This window comes from Carassius auratus, chromosome 4 (genome assembly GCF_003368295.1).
Source record: "Carassius auratus strain Wakin chromosome 4, ASM336829v1, whole genome shotgun sequence".
NCBI lineage: Eukaryota > Metazoa > Chordata > Actinopteri > Cypriniformes > Cyprinidae > Carassius > Carassius auratus.
In genome coordinates this window covers 28,945,857-28,968,779 of record NC_039246.1, presented here as the reverse complement: position 1 = coordinate 28,968,779, position 22,923 = coordinate 28,945,857, and the positions used below count along the sequence as shown (strand labels likewise).

At 37.4% G+C, this 22,923-nt stretch overlaps 2 protein-coding genes across 5 annotated transcripts in view; both read left to right on the top strand.

Annotated features, from left to right (window-relative positions):
• LOC113065614 (exocyst complex component 4-like) overlaps positions 1 to 6,760 on the top strand; it is a 110,011-nt gene extending 103,251 nt beyond the window's left edge. Inside the window, exon 18 of the mRNA XM_026237026.1 lies at positions 5,102 to 6,760. Coding sequence (XP_026092811.1) covers positions 5,102 to 5,339 — 238 coding nt within the window. The 3' untranslated portion in view covers positions 5,340 to 6,760. The remainder of the gene's footprint in view (positions 1 to 5,101) is intronic.
• Positions 6,761 to 7,746: 986 nt separating this feature from the next.
• LOC113065601 (leucine-rich repeat and guanylate kinase domain-containing protein-like) lies at positions 7,747 to 20,934 on the top strand. Of its 4 annotated transcripts, none has more exons than XM_026236993.1 (20): positions 7,747 to 8,039; positions 8,170 to 8,271; positions 9,648 to 9,729; positions 9,999 to 10,099; positions 10,363 to 10,444; positions 11,068 to 11,192; positions 13,019 to 13,162; positions 13,514 to 13,594; positions 13,679 to 13,765; positions 14,048 to 14,154; positions 14,414 to 14,533; positions 15,216 to 15,312; positions 16,150 to 16,263; positions 16,378 to 16,579; positions 16,703 to 16,783; positions 17,195 to 17,313; positions 17,464 to 17,552; positions 18,405 to 18,509; positions 19,986 to 20,134; positions 20,333 to 20,934. In XM_026236993.1, the coding sequence occupies exons 1-20, from the start codon at positions 8,007 to 8,009 to the stop codon at positions 20,494 to 20,496; spliced, it is 2,184 nt and encodes a 727-aa protein (XP_026092778.1). In that variant the 5' UTR covers positions 7,747 to 8,006; the 3' UTR covers positions 20,497 to 20,934. The 4 variants fall into 4 exon arrangements, with proteins under 4 accessions (XP_026092778.1, XP_026092771.1, XP_026092798.1 ...); XM_026236986.1 differs by having other exon boundaries at positions 7,748 to 8,039; positions 16,703 to 16,822; positions 20,333 to 20,932; XM_026237013.1 differs by lacking the exon at positions 9,648 to 9,729 and having other exon boundaries at positions 7,748 to 8,039; positions 8,174 to 8,271; positions 16,703 to 16,822; positions 20,333 to 20,933.
• Positions 20,935 to 22,923: the final 1,989 nt, after the last annotated feature.

Genomic DNA, 22,923 nt, shown 5'->3' with positions numbered 1-22,923 from the left:
ATAAGGACAAACTATCCCAGAACCTATTTATACATCTGTATGATCCGCATTTTGAATCAGTAGATACATATATTATAATTCCAAATTGCAGTTCTTTTGAGTTTTGACTGAAAAAAAAAAAATCAATAGTGATTCACAATAAATGTTTCTTAAACAGCAAATCAGCATATTATAATGATTTCTAAAAGATCATGTGACACTGAAGATTGGAGAAATGGTAGCTAAAAATGTATCTCTGCATCACAGGAATAAATTACACTTAAATGTATTAAAATAGAAAACAGTTATTTTAAATTGTAATATTTTAAAATAGTATTGTTTTTGCTCAAATAAATGCAGACTTGATGCAAGCGTAAGAGGCTTCTTTCAAAAACATTAAATCAACATTTTGTTGATGCATAAGTTGGCAGCTACTTTATCAAGTTTTTTTTTATTATTATTATTATTTTTACTTTTTGCAAATAGGCAATGATGTAATGTGGCTGGCAACCAATGGGAGTGCAGACAGTAAAGCTTACTTGATCCCCCACCTGGTGCAGTTGGATAGCAAAGTCTACTAGCAACTGTTTTACTCACTGGACCATCTGATGCCTATTGTACACAAAAATGGCAACTAATGCCTGAAATCATTAGTTATAATCTAGGTTGTGTTTCCCAAAAGCAACTATGGTAGCAAGTTGTGTCATTACCAAAAGAGTTCAATGGAACGTAATACTATAGTTAGCTAACAATGCACCCCTGACTGACTGAGTACATGAACTAAATTCTAAACCAGAAGTTTAGACATTCTGAAGTAAAGTTTTCCATGCAGATGTATTTAAAAAATAAAAATAAATATAAAAACACTGGGAGTTCTCAAAAAGTCCTAAAAATGTCACAAGGTCAGTCTCTTTCTTTCTAAATGGCAGAATATGCTGCAGTGAGGACCATGCTGATCACGTTCTCTCTTTTCCAGTGTACAATCTAAACCATGCTCTCTCATTCAGTAAGAAAAGGGGAATTTGTTAGGAACTCAGAGTTCAGAGCCTGGCTGACTGACACGTATGGGTCAGAGGTCAAGCTGTTGGAAAAGCACCTGTCTTGTGAGGCCATTTGTAACGGCTTCTGGAAAAACGACATTTAGTCAGCGTGTCAGGGTGACGGCTTGGACTGTTTACGCCGCGGCTGCACTGCGCTCTCGATAACCACAAAACAAACCGACAGCTGCACTTGACAGCACATTGGTCTTTCTGTTTGCACATGTGCGAGTCACATGAGGCTTTCTCCATATCTGTTTTCGTTTAGTTTATCTAGATGTATTGCTCTGTATTTTCCGCATTTGTTCACCGTTATGCGATGTTTTTGACTTCACGGTTATCACTTCAGTAATAAGAGGCCATGAAAATCTAACTTCCATTGGACACCACTGTGTAGCTATTATGAAAATAATAGATTTTTGATGCTATTATACAATTAGGCAACACAGTGACTATTGCAGTGATTTTGATGTGCTTTGTATTTGCCCGGTAAAAATAGATTTCAGTTTATTCCTGTGGATCTGATCAAACTATCCATTTCAATTAATATGTTCTATAAATGTAATGATTCATTGATTCTAAATTCAGTCATTTATTTTCATCATCTCTCAACAATACTTACTGAAGTCTCTTTTTTTGCATTAAAACAAGTAGCAAAATATATGTAAATAAATGTTACTGTTTATTACTGTATATTGACACTTATAAGTTTAAAATTATCAGAATAAATCATAATTTCCATTCTGAAATATATTAACAGTACTTTATATTTTATTTCTGTCAGGTTTTTAACATTTTCGCTAACTGCAATTGGGTTGAAATGATGATTTATCTAATTGAAAGCTAAAAAAAATATCCCGGACCTCTCCTGTTGAGTTTTTTTTTTAAATATGTAGACCATGGTCAGAAGTCTCACCTCACTTTAGACCAGAGCAGCTGATAAAAGAGCAGCCCGTCTGCAAAATGTTCCCATTAACAGGAAAATCGGACCTGTCAGGCATGCAGGAGGGAATGTCCTGAAAGCCTAATATGCTCTTTTGCACAGAAAGCATTGGCATTTGTAACTGTTGGAACAAGTATGTGTGTTCTGTTTGATGGAGAGGATCGTCTTGGGCATCTCTCTCTCTCTCTCAGCCGCTTACTAATGTGTTGCTGAGAATGCGCTGACAGAACCAGCCCTTAATGGCTTTAATATTGTACATGCTGGAAATTGGAGGAAATGAATTGTGCTGATTCAAGTTTCTTTTCACCATCTCCCTTCGCGCCAACATACATCTCCCTGCGTCCTTCACCGCATGCATCATAAATTAGCTTAATACCCTTTGTATGCACTACTGTACACACAGAAACAGTCTAATTAAAACTTAATGGCACTCAGAAAACAAACACACACACAGGTGCAGGTTCTATGTGTGAAGTTCCTGCTCTTTATTATGTTCTAATGGGAGAGAGGATTGAGAGAGGAGAGGAAAGGAGGTGGTCTTAAAAGCCACGGAGAGTTAATCAGATTAGCAACTCGCCGCCGTTTCCCTAAATGCTTTTAAATGTGTGTGAAACGAAGTGTGGAGAATGTCATAGTTGGCACACCAATCTAACAAACAAACAAACATACAGAAGCGCACAAATTGACAGCTGCCCTCTTTATGTTGGCTTAAGACCCCATGAAATTGCTTGGCGAGCACTATATATAACTGCTGTTTGAAAAGTGTCTTGTTAACAGTTAAAACAGTTCAAAATCATTTGCATTGTTGAAATAAAGCTGAAATAGCATTTGAAAAATTTGACATCAAGTACTAAAATTACTCAAACTAAAACTGAAATAAAAATCAATTAAAGCCAAATTGAATAATGGGAACAAATAAAAAAATAAAATAGTCAAGAACCAATAAAAATGTCAAAAGCACATAACAGAATTGCAAAACCTAAACAAAACTAAAATTCTAATTAAAACCTGAAAAATAAAAATAAAAGTTCATTCAAAATATTAATTGATACTGTAATTGTAAGTAAATATTATTAATAGAACAACACTGTATATTATATATTCACTTTTATTATATTGTTATGTAAGAATTGTTTGGATATTCTTTAAAAAGAAATCATTAGTGTTCATGGAAGAAAGAATGTTAATACTTATAAAATTTAATTTTTTTGAATACTATCCATTTAAACAGGCAAGTTTGGATTTTCTTTAAATCTTTTGTGCTGGGAAAACAAAGCTGTTTGCTGTCAAACCATGTGCTGTGTATGAAACCGTGCTGTTTTGAGCTTTAATGAGCAGACAGCCCAGGTCTGGTGGATTAACGCCCCGGCACAGGAAGGGTTACTGGGACACTGTACTGTCAGGACTGTTATAAATGGCTGTGTTTTTTCAGTGTCAGAGATGAATGGGGGTTAATGGAACTGCCCTCTCTCTGTCCTGCAGGTGCACTTGTACTCACATTCACACTTTTTGGCAAGCTTTTCAGCGTCTTATGGGTTGAATCTGGACTTTTCTACCGGCTGAATATGCTGCGATCACTTGATTTTTCATGTTAGTGTTAATCTGCAGCATTAGAGCTCAGCATTTTAGTGGCGTAAGGGCAACACCATTATTTCCAAGAACTTAAGTACATTATTTCCAAAGTCTTCTTCACTGGGAAGGTTTAGTAGAAGAGAGCAGATATCTGAGATATTTGAGCGTGTGTTTCTGTCTTTCATTTAGCGCTCCATTTCCAGCTAGTGGACTGATCGTCTGTTTGGATTCCATTACATTTCCCTGATAATCTTCAAGAAATGGAATAAAGTCTTGCTGAAGTTGTTTAAAACAGCCTCCACTGTAAAATTGGCATTAGACTGTAAAGTTTGCCTATAGATTTTAAATGTTGTTGTTTTTTTTTCTTTTCTTTTTTTAAATGTTGAGCTGTTACAGTTGCTAGGATTTTGTGGTTTGTTGCAAAGGCGTTGCTATACAGTTGCTTAGGTGTTGCTGAGTGGGTTTAGCATTTTGTGGTTGGTTTCTATGTGTTTACTACTAATTTAAGTTAAAAAAAAAAAAAAAAAAACACCACCAAATCTCTAAACTGAAAAACGAAAATTGGTGTAGAAACATTTTTTATTCTGAAATTGCAACTTTCATGTGCAAACTAATCTTTGTTTCATTTACAAAGTTGATTCATGTATGCAGTATAGATACAGCACTGGTATCTCCTTTTGTTGTTCATTTCAAATTGGTATTTTTTATTTCAAAATTCTCATTTAATTTTGTTTTTTGAATTTAATTACATATGCTAAGCACCAAATTACAGTATGCACCATATAACACATAGCTGTTTCAGTAGAATATCGGTGTATAATAGTAGAAATCTCACAGCATCTCCATGGTTCTCCAGAGGTTCCTGACCTGAGGCCTTTATGATGTCTGGCATGTCTTTAAAAATTTACACGTGCTTCATCATGAAAAGACTAAAATTGGCCATTTCTGCCAGTGTTCGCTCTGTACGGAGCACCTTTAAAGCGAGAGGTTGTGTAAAATGGGCCAGAAGTCTCTGAGCACCTGGAGGAGTGTGCCAGCTTGATAGGGGAGTTAGAGAGAGTCCTGCTGGCTAAGGCCTTTTCTGTGTGCCTGAGTAATGCAGCATGAGAGAGAGATTCGGAGGAGTCGTCTGCTCTGATGGGGTCAAAACACATTCAGCTCTTATCACCCCTGTTACAAATGTGCCTCTGCTGCAGAAATAGAAGTTGCAAGCCCTTTGTGTGGGTGTGTGTATGCATACTCATGTGTAAGTTGTCTCCTTGAACTTTACAGTATGTCTAATGTTTAATGCATGTTGTTCCATTCCATTGGTCAACAGCATGTTTGGGCCAAAGGGGTCATGGAAAAATGGTTTGATGTTCTCAACAAGTTTTGTGAATGCATAGCATCACAATAAGGTACAATTTAGAATTACGATAAAAAAATTTTTTTTTAATTATCTTTAATTTATTCTATATTATATAATTCTGCAAACACCAATGTGACATGTGAGTTCAGCGACACTTCACAACCCTGAATGGCACTCTCTGAAATAACAGCAACTCTTTTATTCTTGTGTCTTTCTCTGCAGGCAGTACTATGAGATGCTGTATAATACAGCCGACGAGCTGCTAAACCTGGTGGTTGATCAAGGGGTGCGCTACACAGAGCTGGAGTACATCAATGCTTTGAGTCTCCTCCACCGCAGCCAGACAGGCGTGGGAGACCTGACCGTGCAGAACATGCGGCTGCAGCGCCTCAAGGAGATCATATGCGAACAGGCTGCCATCAAACAGGCTACCAAGGATAAGAAGATCACTACAGTCTAGACGCGCACATTTAAACTATATCTACTAACGCTCTGAAAGGGTCCACGTTACTGTCAAATCGCTACTGTCGCAAGCTTTGAGTCGAGTCACACTTTCAAGCAAACATTAAAGTGGTTTCCTTTTCTCACTTTCATTTGTAAGATAGATTTCTGACCAGGGCTTTGCACACACAAATGCACACACAGACATGTTCTAATAAATGAATCCCTTGTATCTTTTCTGGTTAAACCAGGCTACACCTTTCAGAGCGAGAGGACGGGTTCTTTCATTGTGGCTTGGGGACATTTTCGGCTCATTTTCTTACTTTATCAAACCTCTGCTCTCAATTATAAAATCTTCCAGCATGCCGTCTCTCCCATGGCCGGCCGCAGCCTGTGCCTGGAATGACAGATGCCAGATTAGAAAGGCAGGCTTTTTTTTAATCAGAAAAAAAAAAGAAACCGCTTGCCTGCCGCTTGTTGATTTGTTCTTTTTGCTTCAGAGGAAATAGGAATCGCAAACCCAGTTCAGTTTAAATTTCTCCCTACTTTTTGCAGGTATAATTGCGTGTGCATGTTTTTGTTAATTATGACAGTCATTGATTGTGATGTCATGATGCCGTTATGACATCACTGTTATCTCTGGTTGTTTAAACAGTTAAAGAAATGATTTTCTAAGCCTTGATGTCGATATATTCCAATATCGGCCCTTCGACTGTGTCTGCTTTAATTTTAATCTGAACCTCTTATTCCTTGTTCAAACAGCCACAACACCAGATCACTCATGCTCTGTTCTAGGCTATTTTTAGTTCATTAATTATGAAGAATAGAGCAAGAGAGAAAGCCATCGATACAGAACACAGGCGTTAAGCAGGAAGCCACCCCAGCAATCCATCAAAATGACTCAACAACTTGAATCAATAATTGCCACCAGGTTGCCACAGAGAGAGACAAAGCGATGATCTTTCATATTCTTAGCACATTAGAATTGTGTGGATGTTGAAGATGTGTTGGAGCAGTGGTTAGACATTAAAAATGTCATGTCTGCCTTCGTTATAGCTCACTAAACGGATACAGGCAAGGACAGATGTGTGTGGATTTGTATGTTTAAGCCATTATCGGTCCTCAGTGGGGTTTAAATGAGGTGACTGGCTCAAGCACTCCTGTTTAGCATTATACCATGCAACTTTAATTCATTTAGATATTACTGTAACACAATCTGATGAAGTATGTCAGCGCAACACTATTTCATGGCTTTGTTTTTTCTGTATTTGTAGTATGTATTTTGTGTTTAGCTATTAATAGCATTTGAGATGTTCATGTACATGCTTGTAAATTTCAATTGATTGCTTAAAAGTCCTGAGGAGCCTCTGAAACTACTGGATTTGAAGTGAATTTTGCCTATGGTAATGTCAAAATGAAAATAAATGAATATAACAGAAACGAGCTTTGGAACATGTTTGTACTATCAATCCTATCTGTACTGGCTTGCCTGAGGAGATTATCTGTCTATTCGTATTTAACTATAGAACTTTGTTCATTATGTGTCCCTTGTTGAATGTGCTGTCAACAATACACGGAGAACACATCTGTATTAAATTAAATTAAATTAAAATTAAACATGTTTTAAAAGAACTTGGTCATTTTGGTTTAGCTTAGCTGCTAACTGTAACTGAATCATAGTTTAAGTTAAATTAAATGTGCTTTATTGGCATAACAACTATTACAATGTTTTGCAAAAGCATCGTGTTTTAACCATAGACAGTAAAAGAAATGGACACAGCGACCCCATTGGAACTCAATTGAGACAAATGAAGCCCAATTTTAGCGTTTTTTAGCACTTCCGTTTCTGACGCGCAGACTCAAACGAAGCTTGACGACGTCAGCAACCTGTCTGCCAGATGTAAATCTTCTAGTAGCTGTGCGTGCAAACTGCCATCGTTAATCTTACAGAGACGGCGAGCTTGAGCGGGGAGTTCTTTGTCGTGAGTGAGCAGGAGTAAGTATTCTGATTAATTATTTTGTATAGTATTTTAAAATGTAACGCCAGTATGCCATATTAAGTTAATTGCCTGCGAGCTTCTCCTCCTGTCTGTACGGTAATGCGACAGAGAGACGAGTGGTTATGACGCAATCGTTAGCCTATTTTTTACAAAAACTGTTTATACGGGGCCATAATGTAACATAGAAGGTAATGGAGCCCTTTATACATTGTCGTGTATCTTTAGAAATAAATAATGGACAAACAGAGTCTTTAAATGCCTCAGATGTAAAGTTATTTGCTGTCAAAGTGACGCCAAAATGAATGGGAGTCAATGGGAATGCTAACGCAAGTGAAGTTCTGCTAAAAGATGGCAGCCCCCACCCGACTTCAACTTCCGGTCGAGTTCCTTGCCCCTTGGTTTTAACAATGTTAGAGTCAGATAGAAAGTTCCAGCGCGTGTGCACAGCGCCTGCGCAACTTTAGTTTACCTTTGGTTACCAGGCAACCGATGCGCGTGCAACTCCAGATTATTCTAGCTTCTCACAGAAAGACCTCTTTTATTAGCGTCTAGTTAGTGGGGAAATGTTTTGTAATTAATAGCGTCAAATAATCAATCTTTAGCTTTTGCGTTAAGCTGGACATGTCAGATTCCTCCCTTTCTCCAGTAATAAGCTCTGCCCTCTGGAGACTGGAAACAGAAGAGAGATGAAACAGTCAATACACACAACAACAATGGAGGTAACGTTAACAGCCCTCAAACATGACTATTTCTTTATAATATTATGTAACTTTCTTAGACACTTCACTCAGTGTTGCCAACATTTAAATGGTTGTGGTTTCCGTACTTTATTCTTTGTATTAAATGAAGAAAGATGGTGAATTAACGGAGGACGATGTGTTTAAATGCCTGTCCATTCTGGGACCGTCAGCTACCGGACTCCAGCTCACTTACCTATGCCTCTCTGTGCCAGTGAGTGATCCACGAATACGGTTATATTTGTTATTGTGGGATTTCCATTGACTTGTATTGTTTTTATATTGATTTCATGTTTCCGATCCATTAAACAAACCCTCCACACAAAGCTTTATGCATTTTCAATATTCATTGATCCTTTTGACCAACATTTCCTTTTGAGTTTAAATAGTCTAAAATCAGGTGCAAATGAAAGATCAGTCTGTCTTGATTTAATGTGTACATTTGGGCTTTTGTGAACAGTCACGTGTAGATTTGGAGAAATTTAACAGTACATCACTTGCTAACCAGCAGATCCTCTGCAGTGAATGGGTGCCGTCAGAATGAGAGTACAAACAGCTGATAATAATTGCAATAGTAGTTTATTACAAACACGCAGCTTTTCATTTCACAAGATGTTAAATTAATGGTCAGGAGTTGTGTGGATTATTGTGATGTTTTTATCAGCTGTTGCCTTGATTCCCATTCTGATGGCACCCTTTCACTATAGATGATCCATTGGTGAGCAAGTGATGTAATGCTATTGTTACTTTTGTTATAACATTAGAGCAACTTTTTGAATAGCTGAATTCAGAAGATAAAATTGCAGATATATATATATATATATATATATATATATATATATATATATATATATATATATATACATATATATACACACATATATATATATATATATATATATATATATACATATATATATATATATATATATATATATATATATATATATACATATATATATATATATATATATATATATATATACACACACACATATATATATATATATATATATATATATATATATATATATATATATATATATATACATATATCATTCCCCTTTCCCCCTCAAATGCCGGATAGTAAAATAAAAATATGAATTTATATTTTATTGATTTTTATTAACCAACAGAGAAGTTTTTGATAAGCATAAAGTACTAGCTGTTTTGGATTTTTAATGGGTTAATACATTATTCAGTATGTTTATTAAGCTAATTTCTATCGGCCGGTCCCCACAATTTGAGTGGTTTTACTGGTCTTGTGGAAACCTTTGCTCATACACACACACACACACACACACACACACACTGAGACTGCTACATTTTTTTATGCACCAATTGATATTTTCCATATAAAATTTCCCAGGCTTACACGACAGAGCTCGGGGGGTAGAATATTAATATATTTTACCGGAACCGCTGATATTGTTTAGTTGCATTACTTCGCTGGAGAGAGAGAGCCAGAAGTGGCCTCCAAATTAGTTTATATCCTTTTCTAATGCGTCATACTCTCCTCTAGTTTCAGGGTTTTAGCGAAGGACATTTTATTGGCACCTTAACTGAATTTCTGATTGTGTTTGGCCACAGGGGCGAGACTTGAAAAATGTTTCAATTTTATGCAATTACATCTATCTACAAAAGCTAGAGCTTCCCTACAATAAAATCAAAGGTAGGTTTACAGCAGTTTAATGTTTGTGTTACAAGAAAACTATATGGTGAAATGAAATTTACCGTCATGTTTCAGACCCCCTCATATCTGTCTTCCACTAATGTAAATATTTGCTCTAATATCCTCTTGTTGAAAATGTTTTCTGGATTATTGTTTTTCATCTGTGCCCTTCATGGTTGCTTGGTAGCGGGATAAATAATCTCAGCTGTGAGGATGCTTGTCATCCATCTTTGTCCTGCTCTTTCTGCCTAATGTTTTGTGACTGGTAGATCTATCCTGCGTGAGTCACATGCCGCACCTCATCATACTGGATGCTTCCCACAACCAGCTCACCGATTTCTTTGGATTCCAGCCGCCAAAAAATCTCAAGGTGATTCAATTCACCACAGAGGGGATAATGTGATGTCATGTGAGGTTCAAATATCCCATGCAAGAGTGAATGAAAAATGGGTCTTAGAGATGTTTTACTGTAAATTAAGCTAGATGTGTTTTTACATAAAAGCAAAAAAATATATGAATTTTACTCATTTAATGAAGGTTATTCTAGTTTAAAAGATTCAGTATTTCCTTCCTGTCATTTTTTTCTTTTTGTTTTTTTTTACTTCCACATACATAGTCTTTTTTTCACTGCAGGAGGTAAATTTCTCACACAACCAGATGTCCGTAATGAAGGATCTTTCGGCATATTCCTCTTTGACCAAACTGATTCTTGACTGTATCCTTTTGAAGATTACAAAAGCAATGCACATCGTTCGCAACTCATTTACTTCATTATTGTATTTCCAAGTAAAACCTGCTATTCGAACTTAAAGAAAAAATATTTACCTCAGAAGTCGGATGCCGGAGCTGGGAATGACATCACATCTGAGTTGACTGCATTCTCATACAAAAGTCGGAAAAATTAGATGGATGCCTCCATTGTTAAAAGTACCAGTTGATAAAAACTTAACTTAAACCCTAAATTTAGCAACTATATTACTAACTATGAATAAAATTAGGGGTTTATTGAGGCAAGTTATAGTTAACAGTGAAAATTGATCCCAAACTAGGGTGTGACCTTACGTCTGCACTAAGAATTTCAGACTTCTGAGTACAAATGAAATGCACCATTGATTTTGGTAATCGATTGGAGTGGGAAAAGTGGCTGTCATATACCTAAATGGAACATGTTGGTAGAAAAATAGGGATCGCTGACATCAACCAAAAAGAAAATTACCAGAATTTTAATACCTAAGGGTATCTAATAAAAGTAACTTTGAAGATAAAGTTGGACTTTAAACTATTGATTCGTTAAAAACAAGTGTTTGAAACATTCTTTGACGGTGCCTTGCTGTTCAGATAATTCATTTAGTGCCATCAGGGGGCTGGAAAAGTGCAAAAGGCTCTCACACCTCAGCCTGGCCCATAACAACATCTCTCGCATCAGGGGTCTGGACCATCTGCCTCTCAGAAAGCTCTGCCTGGTACTACACACACTTACCATTTAACACGGCTAATGTATTCCCAATGATTAACAAGTGCAGAGAAATATAAAATATGAACGTATTTCGTAAAATATTTACTTGTTAAGAGCAGGTTTGCAGATTAATTAGTGTGTGTTTTGTGGGTTAGAAATTAACAGTGATACGACAGGTATTGAATATGTAACGATAAAATGTTAATTTCTGTTTGGGAAAATATGTCTCTTCATGATGGGGCAATAAATAAATGTAATCACGCTTGATTTTAATTTGAGCCTGGAATGCAGAAGTGAGAGGTCTTTCCTGTCTTTCCTCAAAGTGTTTATGAGTCTCTGTTGGATTAATTAACGTCAGCCTGCAAAACCTGTTGACATATTTTCCTGCTCACCCGTAGTATCTCCCCGTCACCTGTCATCCTCTTCCAGATTATGCTGTTGTGTCGACACTTTTAGAAAGGTTACCACGCTCTCTGTCTGTGATGATGCGGGCAACACTACAGCCTCTTGTTTGGGCACTGTTTTGATACCGCTGACAGTTATTGTTTTTTCCAAAACCTTCCTCTAACTGTGGATTTTTCAGACAGTTTGCATGATTAAGCTCCAGCCTTTTCAGAAAATAGAACAAAGCCTGGTGTTGAAGCCCGCCATATGGCAGGCCAGCGTGCCACCAGACCTTTGCCACTCAGCTGAAGGATGTTTATGCTGTCCTTTATCAAAGAGATTCTTCATCGTCAGTAGCGCCGCGTCCTTTGGTGTCCACGTCCCACGAGGCCAAGCTGCTGGCGTGAGAAAGCCTGGACCCCGTTCCAAAAAAAAAAAACTTTCCCACATGCTAAACCTGTTCTCCCCCCCGTTGTTCTGAGACCCTGAACAGCGTGCTCCTGTCAGCCTGTTCCGCTCACACCCATCACACTTTGGTTCTGGGGCTTCCAGAGCCCCTCGTGGTTGCCGTCCCCTGCTGTGCTGCACCAGGCATGGGGTTATTATAAGGCCAAGGCTTTGGAAGCTGGAATCTTTCATTAGGTTGTAAGTCAATCTGACCCGTTTCATTGACAGAGTTGCCAAAAATATTGGTTAAGCTGGTTAAGTTTTTCACATTTATTGTAGGGTCGTGAACATGCCTGCAAAGTCTGGACACTCTGATGTGTTGTGGAATGTGTGTGCAAATAGTTTTTCTTTTCCTTCTTTTTTTATTTATTTTGTTTAGTTGTATTGTCTGTAAAAAGATTAGCTGTTTTTACCTTGTTATTTGTATGTTTGCTGAATTGTGTTGAATCCAATTAGGGTCAAGAACCCGACCAGTCACTGAGATATTGTTATAGTTTAAAAAAGATATATATTTATGGCCAGTTTTACTAAACAGGGCAAATTAGCGCGAGAGCACAATTCCAAAACAGTGCCGATGGGAGGGGAAGTTTATGCGGGTGATTAACTAACAATCCGCAAATTAAAGAACGCGAACGCAACATCTCATTTACATATCGACCAACGCAATATACCAAGTGTAGCACAAATTACCGTAGTCTCAAGTAAAGAAATCAAAAAGCCACAGTACGCTTATTTCCTGAAGCAAATTAAAAATAACATGACTACGAAAGTGAGGTGAGACGGGCATAGGCTGTACGGAAAGCCTCTAATTCATTGATATGCACTTGCTACATCTTACCAGCTGTTTGCCTGTAAGTCCTTACCCATCATTCTCGGATTACCTGAGCTCCCCTGTCAATCACGCAGCCACAGCCAGACAGAAATGGCACATGACGCTGCAGAGCTTTTGACTTACTGTTCTTTACCTCATTGAAATGATAATTGTATACTGTATTTTTTAAGAGGGGGAATGTGATACAGAAGATTGAGAATCTCCAGACTCTACACAACCTGCAGGTTCTAGATTTGTCCTGCAACCGGATTCAGAGCCTCTCGGGTCTCCAGAACCTCCATCTCCTGGGAAACATCAACCTTGAGAGCAATCTGGTAAAAGAGCGGTCAAATTCCTGTCATATTATATTATGCAAATGGCTCTAAAGTTATACCTCAGAGCATAACACACCAAAAGGAACCAATTTAGCCAAGTGAAAATGGTTAGAAAGGTCTGAAATGTAAGAAAAGTCTAAAATCTCCCAGAAAAAAAAATGAGTACTGTGTATATATACCCTCCAAGTACTTCTATGAAATTGTTAAACTGGGTTAAATAAGGTACTCAGATCTCCCTTTGAGGGTTCTGCCCCAGTAGAAAGTTGTTGAAAGTTCTGAGAGTATCTATGTGGCATCACGCTAGATATTTTACTCAACAAATAATTATCTTTGTTGTTCTTTGTGCATCAGATCAGTGAGGTAAAGGAGACCGCACATTTGCATGGCCTGATATTGTTAAGAGAAATGAATCTCCTCAGAAACCTAGTGCAGGTGAGGACACCATAAACATCTCAGAACCACAAAAATGGACCTAATGTCATCACCTTATACTTAATGGCAAATACTTTCTTGCAGGACCAGGAAGACTATAGACTAGCTGTGATATTCCTCCTTCAGCACCTCACAATTCTGGATCAACACATTATAACTGCAGAGGAGAAGGTGATTGTGGGATCTGGAGTAGAAGGAATGATTGCTTTACATCTTTCGTTTCAAAAAAGTGAAGTGCTGTTTATGGTTTTGAGATGGAGTAAGCCTATTTTTGTACAAAAAAAATAAATAATATTTTGAAGAGCATTTGCAAGTCAAGAGCTAAATGTTCAAGGGCTGAACTGAATAGAAAAGAACTTGAAAGTATCTTGAAAGCTCTGAAAGTTTGTCAGAAAATAAAGCACATATTTGAATGATTATGTCAGGGTTGAGTAGTGAGTCTTTCATTTTCAGGTGTCTGCTGTGAACAAGTACGACCCTCCTCTGGAGGTGATCGCAGCCAGAGATCACATGACCCACTTGGTATACCAGCTCATGCAACCTCAGGTTATTTTTGACAGGTACGACTTTTCGATCTGCTTTCCTCTTCATTTTATGAAGCTGTCTAGTCCACAAAGGCCACTTCCCTCAAGAAAAAAGCCCTTCAAACCACTCACAGCGCTCAGGTCTGAACTAAAATGAATCTGGAGCTGTGTAGCGAGGCTGTTTGAAGTCACCCAGTTTGTTATAAACCACATGATTGAACTCACAGGAAGTTCAGTATCACGGTTCACATAAACAGCATTAGCTAATATGCATTTTCACATGTTATTCCACAAGTACTCTCCCCAGTCTGGATGCTCCATACCCCATGCTGGTCCTCACTGGCCCGCAGGCCTGTGGGAAGAGGGAACTAGCCCATAAGCTGTGCCAGGAGTTCAGCGACTATTTCGCTTATGGGTAAGTAGCAGTTTGGAGTGCATTATAAATGTCACTAAAACATTATTATGTGAAGTCATTTTGTTTCAAAATGTGTAATTTATTGGGGGAAAAAATGGCATTGGAATATTAGTTTTTTTCTGTCATATGTATTGCAATATGAAAAAATACAGTAATTTCCTTAAAACTCTGTTGGGGCGTATTTCTGCATAGAGCATAAACTACTTTTTAAAAAAACTTACTGGTTGTTGTTTTTTTTGTGTGTGTGTGTGAACCATGCTTTTGGGGCTTAATGATTCAGGAAAACCTTTTCCGTAGGCTGAATTTTGACCCATTCGGTATGACTATAAAATAACAATAATTATTATTAATATTAGGATTAAATGTACTGAATAAATTAAGAAATTTATTTTTAAAATACTTTATAGTGTAAAATGACAAAATATTGTAAAATGATTTATTAGTAATAATTTTATTGTACTATATATGTCTTAATTGTTTCATTCGCAAATGTTAAACCATCAAGCTTTTATTTAGCCTGCAAATAAATACTCTATATTTTGCTATTGCTTTCAGAGTGAAACTTAGCATATTTATTTAACTAAATTGCAGCCTTTGCAATATGATAATCACACTAAGCCATATCTCAATATATATTTCAATAGTGCAGTCCTAGTTACTTTAATTGATCTGTTTGTTTTAGTGCCTGCCACACCACCAGGGGGCCATATTATGGGGAAGAGGATGGGTCTGACTATCACTTTGTCACTGAGGAAGAATTTCAGAACATGATTCAAATGGTAATTCTCTGTCCAGACTTTTATCATATTCCGATCCGCTTTGGCAGTATTTTACTCATAACCCTACATATTTAGATTTTTGTGTTACAGTTTTATGCCCATTCATCTGCAGAAACAGACTTCCCCAGGCCATATTGGTCTAAAAAAGCAATGGCATGCCAAAAATGTGAAGAGTGGAAAGAATTCGCCCTATATTCTCTTTTTCCCCAAGCCCCTCAGGTGCTTCTGAGAGAGTGCACACCTAGTCTCTGCTGCCACTATCTCGTTTAGCTCTTAAGTGTTGCTATATAAGTCCAATGTTATTGATTGATAGAGGCTGGAAGGAAGCCTTTTGATGTGTGATTATAACCTTATGCCTCCAGAGCAGAGAAAGAGACAGAGTCAAGTTTTACAGACTAACCTCTTCTACCTATATCACACCGACACAGATGTGTGTCGGCATTCTGCAGACGTGAACGCTCCTCTGTGCTTTTCTCTGGGCCTGTTAAAGTAAATAAAGTAGAGGTTTAAAGCATGGTTGGGATTTGTACTGATGTTTTAAAACCATCTTAACCAGAGATGTAAAAACATGTTTGCGAATCGCTTTGTGTGAGTAAAAGCTTGACAAGGAGCGACTTCGCCATTGCAGCAGCTAAATAGACCCAGGTGCAGTTGAACACAGGGGTCAAAGGTTTGTCTGTGTGAGAAGAACAAAGTTCCCTTGTAACCCAAAGGTTGAGAGTTCAGGTCATTCTGTAAGTGCCGAACATCCATGATGAATTCACCCATTCAAAAGATGAATTTGAGCTCTATGGCATCAGTACAGTGTCTTTTTCAGTTTTATTCTCTCATTGTCAGGGTCAGTTCATCCAGACGATGCAGTACGGTGGACACTGGTATGGCCTGTCGCGGGAAACTATCGAGCGTGTGGCTCGCGAAGGTCTTGCCTGCTGTGTGCATATGGAATTAGAGGTACAGTATGGTATCAGGAAAACGTGTTCCACCATGTTGACCAAGCACAAAACTGGGTCAAACGCCACAGCCGTTAACTACACTGGCCATTTTTGTGTTTTTGCTCCAATACAGGGAGTGTATAGTTTGAAGAACTCTTATTTTGAGCCCCGTTATGTCTTGCTGATCCCCACCGTCGTTGATAATTACATCTGCTTTCTGAAAGCAAGAGGATTCTACAGCAGTGCTCAGATGGAAACAGCTGTGTCTCGTATTGATTTGTATTCCAAGACCAACAGAGAATTACCTGGCTTCTTTGACAACATCATCCCTTGTGGTAAAAAACTTTTATTAACCCATTAAGGCCAGTAACACTGTCTATTTATAGGAATATACTTTTACAATAATAAAGAAATCCAGTTTTTCATGGAAACTAAATTGCTCCTTCAAATGTCATCAGATGATCGTGCTGAGGCCTACCAGACTTTAAAACAGCTGGTGAAGGAGTACCTGGGTCTTGAGGAGCATGGAGGAGGAGAAGGTGACAGCAGCTCAGTCACACCTGACAACACCTCCACATGTGAGCCTTCACAGTCCCACTTTGCCATACATTAAAGGGCCAATGATGTCACTTGACATGCACTTTTCAGTGATGATATTTCATAGCTGGAAAAGTATTACAATTGTTTATTTTATCTGTATTTATCTATGCATTTAATTTTATTGGCATCTACAAAACAGCACACTTGGATTAAGGGCCACAAAACTCCCAATTTGATTTCATGGGGCCTGTACATGAAGTCAGTTTTGTCTGCGGGGCACTTCGACAGGATTATGAAGAATTTAGTTGTAAATAGTTGTACTCAGTGTGAGGCCATGGCATTTCACTGCTGCAGCCGCAGTTGACAGCTGTTCACGATGGCCAAGTGCCATAACGACGACTCTGTTGCAGACGCAACTGGCGAGTTACTGGCAGCCAACACGACAGACGCAGCTGACCTCATGGACTCCTACAGCCGAAACTACCAGAACAAAATCCAGGCCCAGATGACCCCTCAGCAGACCCCTGCAGTAAGTCAGAGTTACAGATTCTGTTATTCTTACACGCTTATTGGCTTGATATACTGTAATCCACAGAAGCTATCATGGCCAGGAATAGCAGATAGGGATGAAATGAACAGTCACACTCATGCAAGCACAATATTTCTGTGAACGCCACAGGAAATGGCTTCCAATAACAGGCGCCAGCAGCTGATTCGAGAAGCTCTGAGCGGGAAGAGTCCTGGTGCTTACGCCGAGCTGTTTCAGAGGTAATATAACTTTGACTGTTTAGCAACTTTTGATCCCTCAAAGACTATGACTGACAATGAGATAGAAGATCACAGTTCCAACCCCAAAACATTGGCTTGGTGTCTGCATAGGCCATCATGCTAACTCAAACCTCAAAAGTGACTGATTTGTAATGTTTTTCATAAGCAGGACAGACACCACACAAATAACAATACCAAGTGAATTAAGCATTAGCACATTGCACTCTGCTTCTACTAATATGCTTATAAAGAATAAGAATAAATAACATGCATAAATACTGTATACTCTACTTTTCAAAAGTGTGGAGACAAGTAAGCAAGGATGCATTAAGTTGCTCAAATGACATTAGACGTTTATAATATTACAGAGTATTTATATTTCAAATAAATGGTGTTCTTTGTTCACCAAAGATGAAACTATTAAGCAGTAAAAAAGTTAGTTTCGTTTCGTTTATTTAAAAAAAAAAAAAAATTCAAATCAGCATATTAAAATGTTTTCTGAAGGATCATGTGACACTGAAGACTGGAGGAATGATATTGTCATAGGAATCAATTGCTATTTTACCGTATTATGGATTAATTGAGATTTTGTTTGCATAGGAGACTTTCAAAATTTGAAATAGCTTTCAGTACAAATTTCAATAGTTTTTTGATCATTCAATACTGTATTTAGTCAATAATTTTTAGTTACTGTATTAAGTTTTACATAGCTACAGTTAACTGGCCTAGATTTGTAACAAGCTATTGTCTTTTTGTATAAAATGCCAGCAAAAAGCAGCAGCATAGGATGGTGAGTGTGTGTTTATAGTGCTTTACTGATACTGTTTGTGTGTGTTTATGTGTGTGTCACAGAAGTGCACCCACAGCTCCATCATCATTAGCCTCTCAGTCCCGGCCCCCGCACGGCCCCTCACGTCCTGTTGGCCTCAACGCTCCTGACCCCGATGAGGACAGCAGGTATGTCACACACACCTTGAAATGTTCACCTCTGACCTCTGGCCCAAGATCAGCAAAACAATTAACCTTTCCCCAAAGCCCTCTCCTTGTATACATCATTTCCCAGGATGTGTTTTATCTTGTAGCCTCTCCCTTTATGTTTATAACCTCTATCTCCATTTCACACACATCCAGGCTCAAATATCAAAGTTTTTATCCCCAGCTCAAAGTTAAAGCATTCAGGTAGCTGACATGCCCCCGGCCATCTGGAAGATGTATGCGTTGGAACACGTAAATGCAGATTTATGACTATCGGTGCATTTGCCTCTCTCGTGTATGAGCTCGGGGACTCTAAAGAGGCAAGGAAATACAGGACTACTCCTGTGAAATATGCATGTCCCCAAGATATTTAAATACATTGTAATTTAGCTCATTAAGAGGAATCCTGGGAGACTTACAGAGCTGCCCGGCCTGCGTGGTACACAACTGTTTGCTTATTAGCTAGAAAAAAAATGGCAAAACTAATGTGCTAGTCCAAATTGTGTTAAACAGTGACTTTTTGTTTCTCATCCGCCGGGGAAAAGCAATATGCATTTGGAGTTTGTTACTTCGCAATCTAGTTATGAATTTCACTGTGCTCTTTATGAAATCAATTGAAAATGCAGGCTGTGGAATCATGGGATATCCGTGAAGAGACCATTGCTAGTGCTCTAAAAAAATATTAGATGCCAATCAAAACGTATTAAAACCTGTTTTAATGAGTGCCTTGAGACATTTGTTTATTCAGCACTGATGTGTGTTTTAAACAGAGTCCTATAGAGAATGAGTCATTTCCATATTGTTGTTGCTATTTGGATTTTCTTTTCAGCTGAATTGATGATTGTGTTATAATAAGAACTTTGCTGGGATGTTAGTTAATTCAAATTTGCGGTCAAATTAATTAGACCACCCTTCAAAAGTTTGCATCAGTAAGAATTTTTTAAAATAAATTATAGATATTCATGTTACAAAAGATTTCTGTTTTGAATAAATCCTCACCTTTTGATATTAGATTGTCAAAAGATTATTAGAATGATTTTGAAGGATGTGACACAGAAGACTAAAATTTTTTATATAAGCAGTTATTTTAAAATTTAGTTTGTTTTTACTGTATTTTTGATCAAATAAATGCAGCTTTGGTGAACATAAGAGGCTTCTTTCAAAAATATAAAAAACTCCAACCCAAAATGTATTAACTTTAGTGTTGATAATTTGCTGGCAAATTTACCAATTTAAAAATGGGAAATAACATAAATATTTACTCAAATAAAGATAATTGGAGACATTACATTATTGTGTAAATGAAGTATTAAATAGACACAAAGCGAAGTATATAAACATTGTTTCTATTATGTCCATATCATTGATCATAATCCGATTACTGGCTAAGCAAACTGGTTTGATGTTGTAACTTTCTTAATTTCTCTCTTTCTCTTCTTTTCCGTCACACTGTCTCAGTTCTGAGGAATCTCGTGCTAGTTCTGGCCTGTCCATGAGGAGCTCAGCAGGGGCGCTTTCAGCGGCCCAGGGATCAGACGCTGGGTCAGGGCCCAACATAGAGCCTTTGGATATGTTTATGTTGGGGCAGGACCAGGACTCTCTTCGAGGTGATGAGCATTTTCCTCTCTGTGTTCATATTAGCATCTAGTTTGTACATACATAATACTTTTACATTTTAGAATCTGTCCATACATAGATACTGTATTTATCTATTCAGAAATTAGTTTGAATACTTAGGCTTTCTCATGAGATCATGTTTGATTCTAGTTTATTTGAATAAGGAATATCTATTTGATATTTCTCAGGACACATGGACTCTGGTCTGACCCCTGATGCTCCTCGGTCCGTCTCTGAGAGGGTCTCCCCAACACTCCCCTCCTCCCCGGGCCGTCCAGGTGCCAATGTTAAACCAGTCCTGCCGCCCATCCCATCTGGAAGGAAGACCAATGATTCTGGCTCAAAACAGTAACTAACAGGACAGAGAGCTAAAGAGGGTATAGACCATGAGATATTAGCACATCATGTGAGTGTAAGCAGCAAAAATTGGTTTTTGAAACAAGTTTAATTAACCCCTGTAGCTTCAAGACAACCATTCAATAAATGTCAATGAAGGCAACAGATGTGCTCAGTGCTGTGAGTCAAAAGCAGTCGGGTCATTGGAAAATATTCCCATCTCTCATCTGTGTCCTCCAGTGTGAGTGATCTGAGAGGTTGAAGGCTTATCTGTCATCAGCAGATCTAAGCTCTGGAAACGGCCTGAAGCTCTTAAATCCTTGGACACAGGAAGTAAGGCAAGAAGGTGTGCAATGGAGGTCACACTTTACATTACAACGTTCATGTTACAGAATAATCACTTTGCTATACCGTTCAAAAGTTTGGGGTCTAAAAAGTTATTTATTTATAAAAAAGATTTTGATTGATTGATTTTTATTTAAATAAGATAACTATTAAAAGATTAAAGTTATTAAAGTATTAAATTATGAAATTAAATAAGTTATAGTAAAGACAATAATAAAGTCACAACAAAATGATATTTCAAATAAATGGTGTCAGCTTTGCCGTCACAGGAATAACATAGTTAAACAAAAAAATTAAATTAAATTAAATTAAAAAAATTAATTTGTAATAATATCTTACACTATTATTTTATTTTGATCAAATAAATGCAGTCTTGGTGAGCATTTATTTCAGTATCGTTTTAAAAATCGTACTCAACCCTAACTTTAGAATTCATTGCAAGTAACTTTGGATAATTACGGTGTGATTATTACGGTGGCCCAGTAGTGCACAACACAACAGAAATAAGCTGCAAAGCAACAAAATTAGTACAAAATTATGGAAACAAGCCACAAAGCAACAGAAACAAGCTGCAATGCAACAAAATTAGCACAAAACAATGAAAACAAGTCATAACACAACAGAAATCAAGTCATAACACAAAAGAAACCAGCCACAACACAACAGAAACAAGTCACAATGCAAAGATATTAGCACAACACAGCATAAACAAGGTGCAACGCAATGATATTAGCACAACAAAGCAGAATTAGCGCAAAACAACTAAAATTATTCCAATGCTTTTTTGGTTGTGGCGATTTGAGTGTGTTGTGGAGATTTTGTGTTATGCACTACTGACCCAACGTAGATTATAGAACATTTTAGCATAAATGAACACAATTATGTTAACATAATATGTATGTACAGTAACATGAACTTGTAATCTTTGTGTAACTCAGTGTATCTTCTGCGGCTCATTCCTTACCACAAATGAGTAGCTGGAGCGGTTGAGGAGACTCTCCTCCTGTAATTAATGTATTTTATGGCTCAATCTGACACACAGACTGAGTAAATATATTGAGACAGCTATCCGGGTATCTCATGACACAAGTTGCATTTAATTTCCACTTTCATTTTTCATCAGCGTGCAGTGAGCCTGTGTGTGTATCTGTACAGTAAGTACACACACACACAAACCTGGCCGTCTATCAGTGTCAGTCCCTCTAACCAGCAGATGTTGCAGTGATCTCATAATTCAGAGGCAGTTTCAGACAAGACAGTTGTGCAAACCCTCGGGCATAACCTACTTACAGAAACAGTCTTCACACTTTTACTATCTTGTCACGCTCATCTAGATCTCACGCTTCTAATGCTGCACTACATACAACTATATGAAATTATTCCTACATGAATGAAGTCAGATAACTTGGTCTTGGTCAAATGAACATGAAGTGATAACAAATAGATATCGTGGCCGTGACTTAAGATTTAATTCCTCGAGAATTTATCAATTTGTGTCTGTGTACAGTATTTATTCATTTGTTCCTTCATTTTAGTAAAATCATGGCCACATTATAATTAATGTATTTGAATTTAGACAAATCATGACCACAGCTTTTTTTAACCTGCATGTATCGTATAACATCATAGCCATACATAATCATACATATATATTTGCTTAAGATCTAAGGGTAAAAATAAACTTAGCGACTTAAAAAATATATTTTTGTGATTTGTTAGAAATAGAATTTTAATGCTAATGCTAGCTTTTTAGATTTTTTTTGTAGCAAGAAAGGCCCAAAACTTAAAATGATGCATATACTGTCTGTGTGTGTATAGATATAGGTATAGATATAGATGTTCTATGAATAGTGCTTTGGAAAGCTCAAAATGATTCTTTTAAGACCAAAAAAAATAACTAAAATTGGAACCTTTATTTTTTAGAATGTAGAGGTAACCTACAACACAGACACCCTTTTATAAAATCACGGAGATTTTCATGACAAGCTGACTCATAATTTCCTTCTCTTCTTTCATCTTCGGACATATTTCCATAACCTGGCCTCTGAAAACCAAGATCATATTTCAGAGAAGGACAAACCTGTCCACATTATATTAT

Bases quoted from the DNA above. Each gene is read 5' to 3' on its own strand.
- LOC113065601 (XM_026236986.1), top strand. From the start codon at position 8,007: ATGAAACAGTCAATACACACAACAACAATGGAG. The intron at 11,193-13,018 runs GTACTACACACA...GTATTTTTTAAG, and splicing joins CTCTCAGAAAGCTCTGCCTG to AGGGGGAATGTGATACAGAA. The intron at 18,510-19,985 runs GTATGTCACACA...ACACTGTCTCAG, and splicing joins GACCCCGATGAGGACAGCAG to TTCTGAGGAATCTCGTGCTA.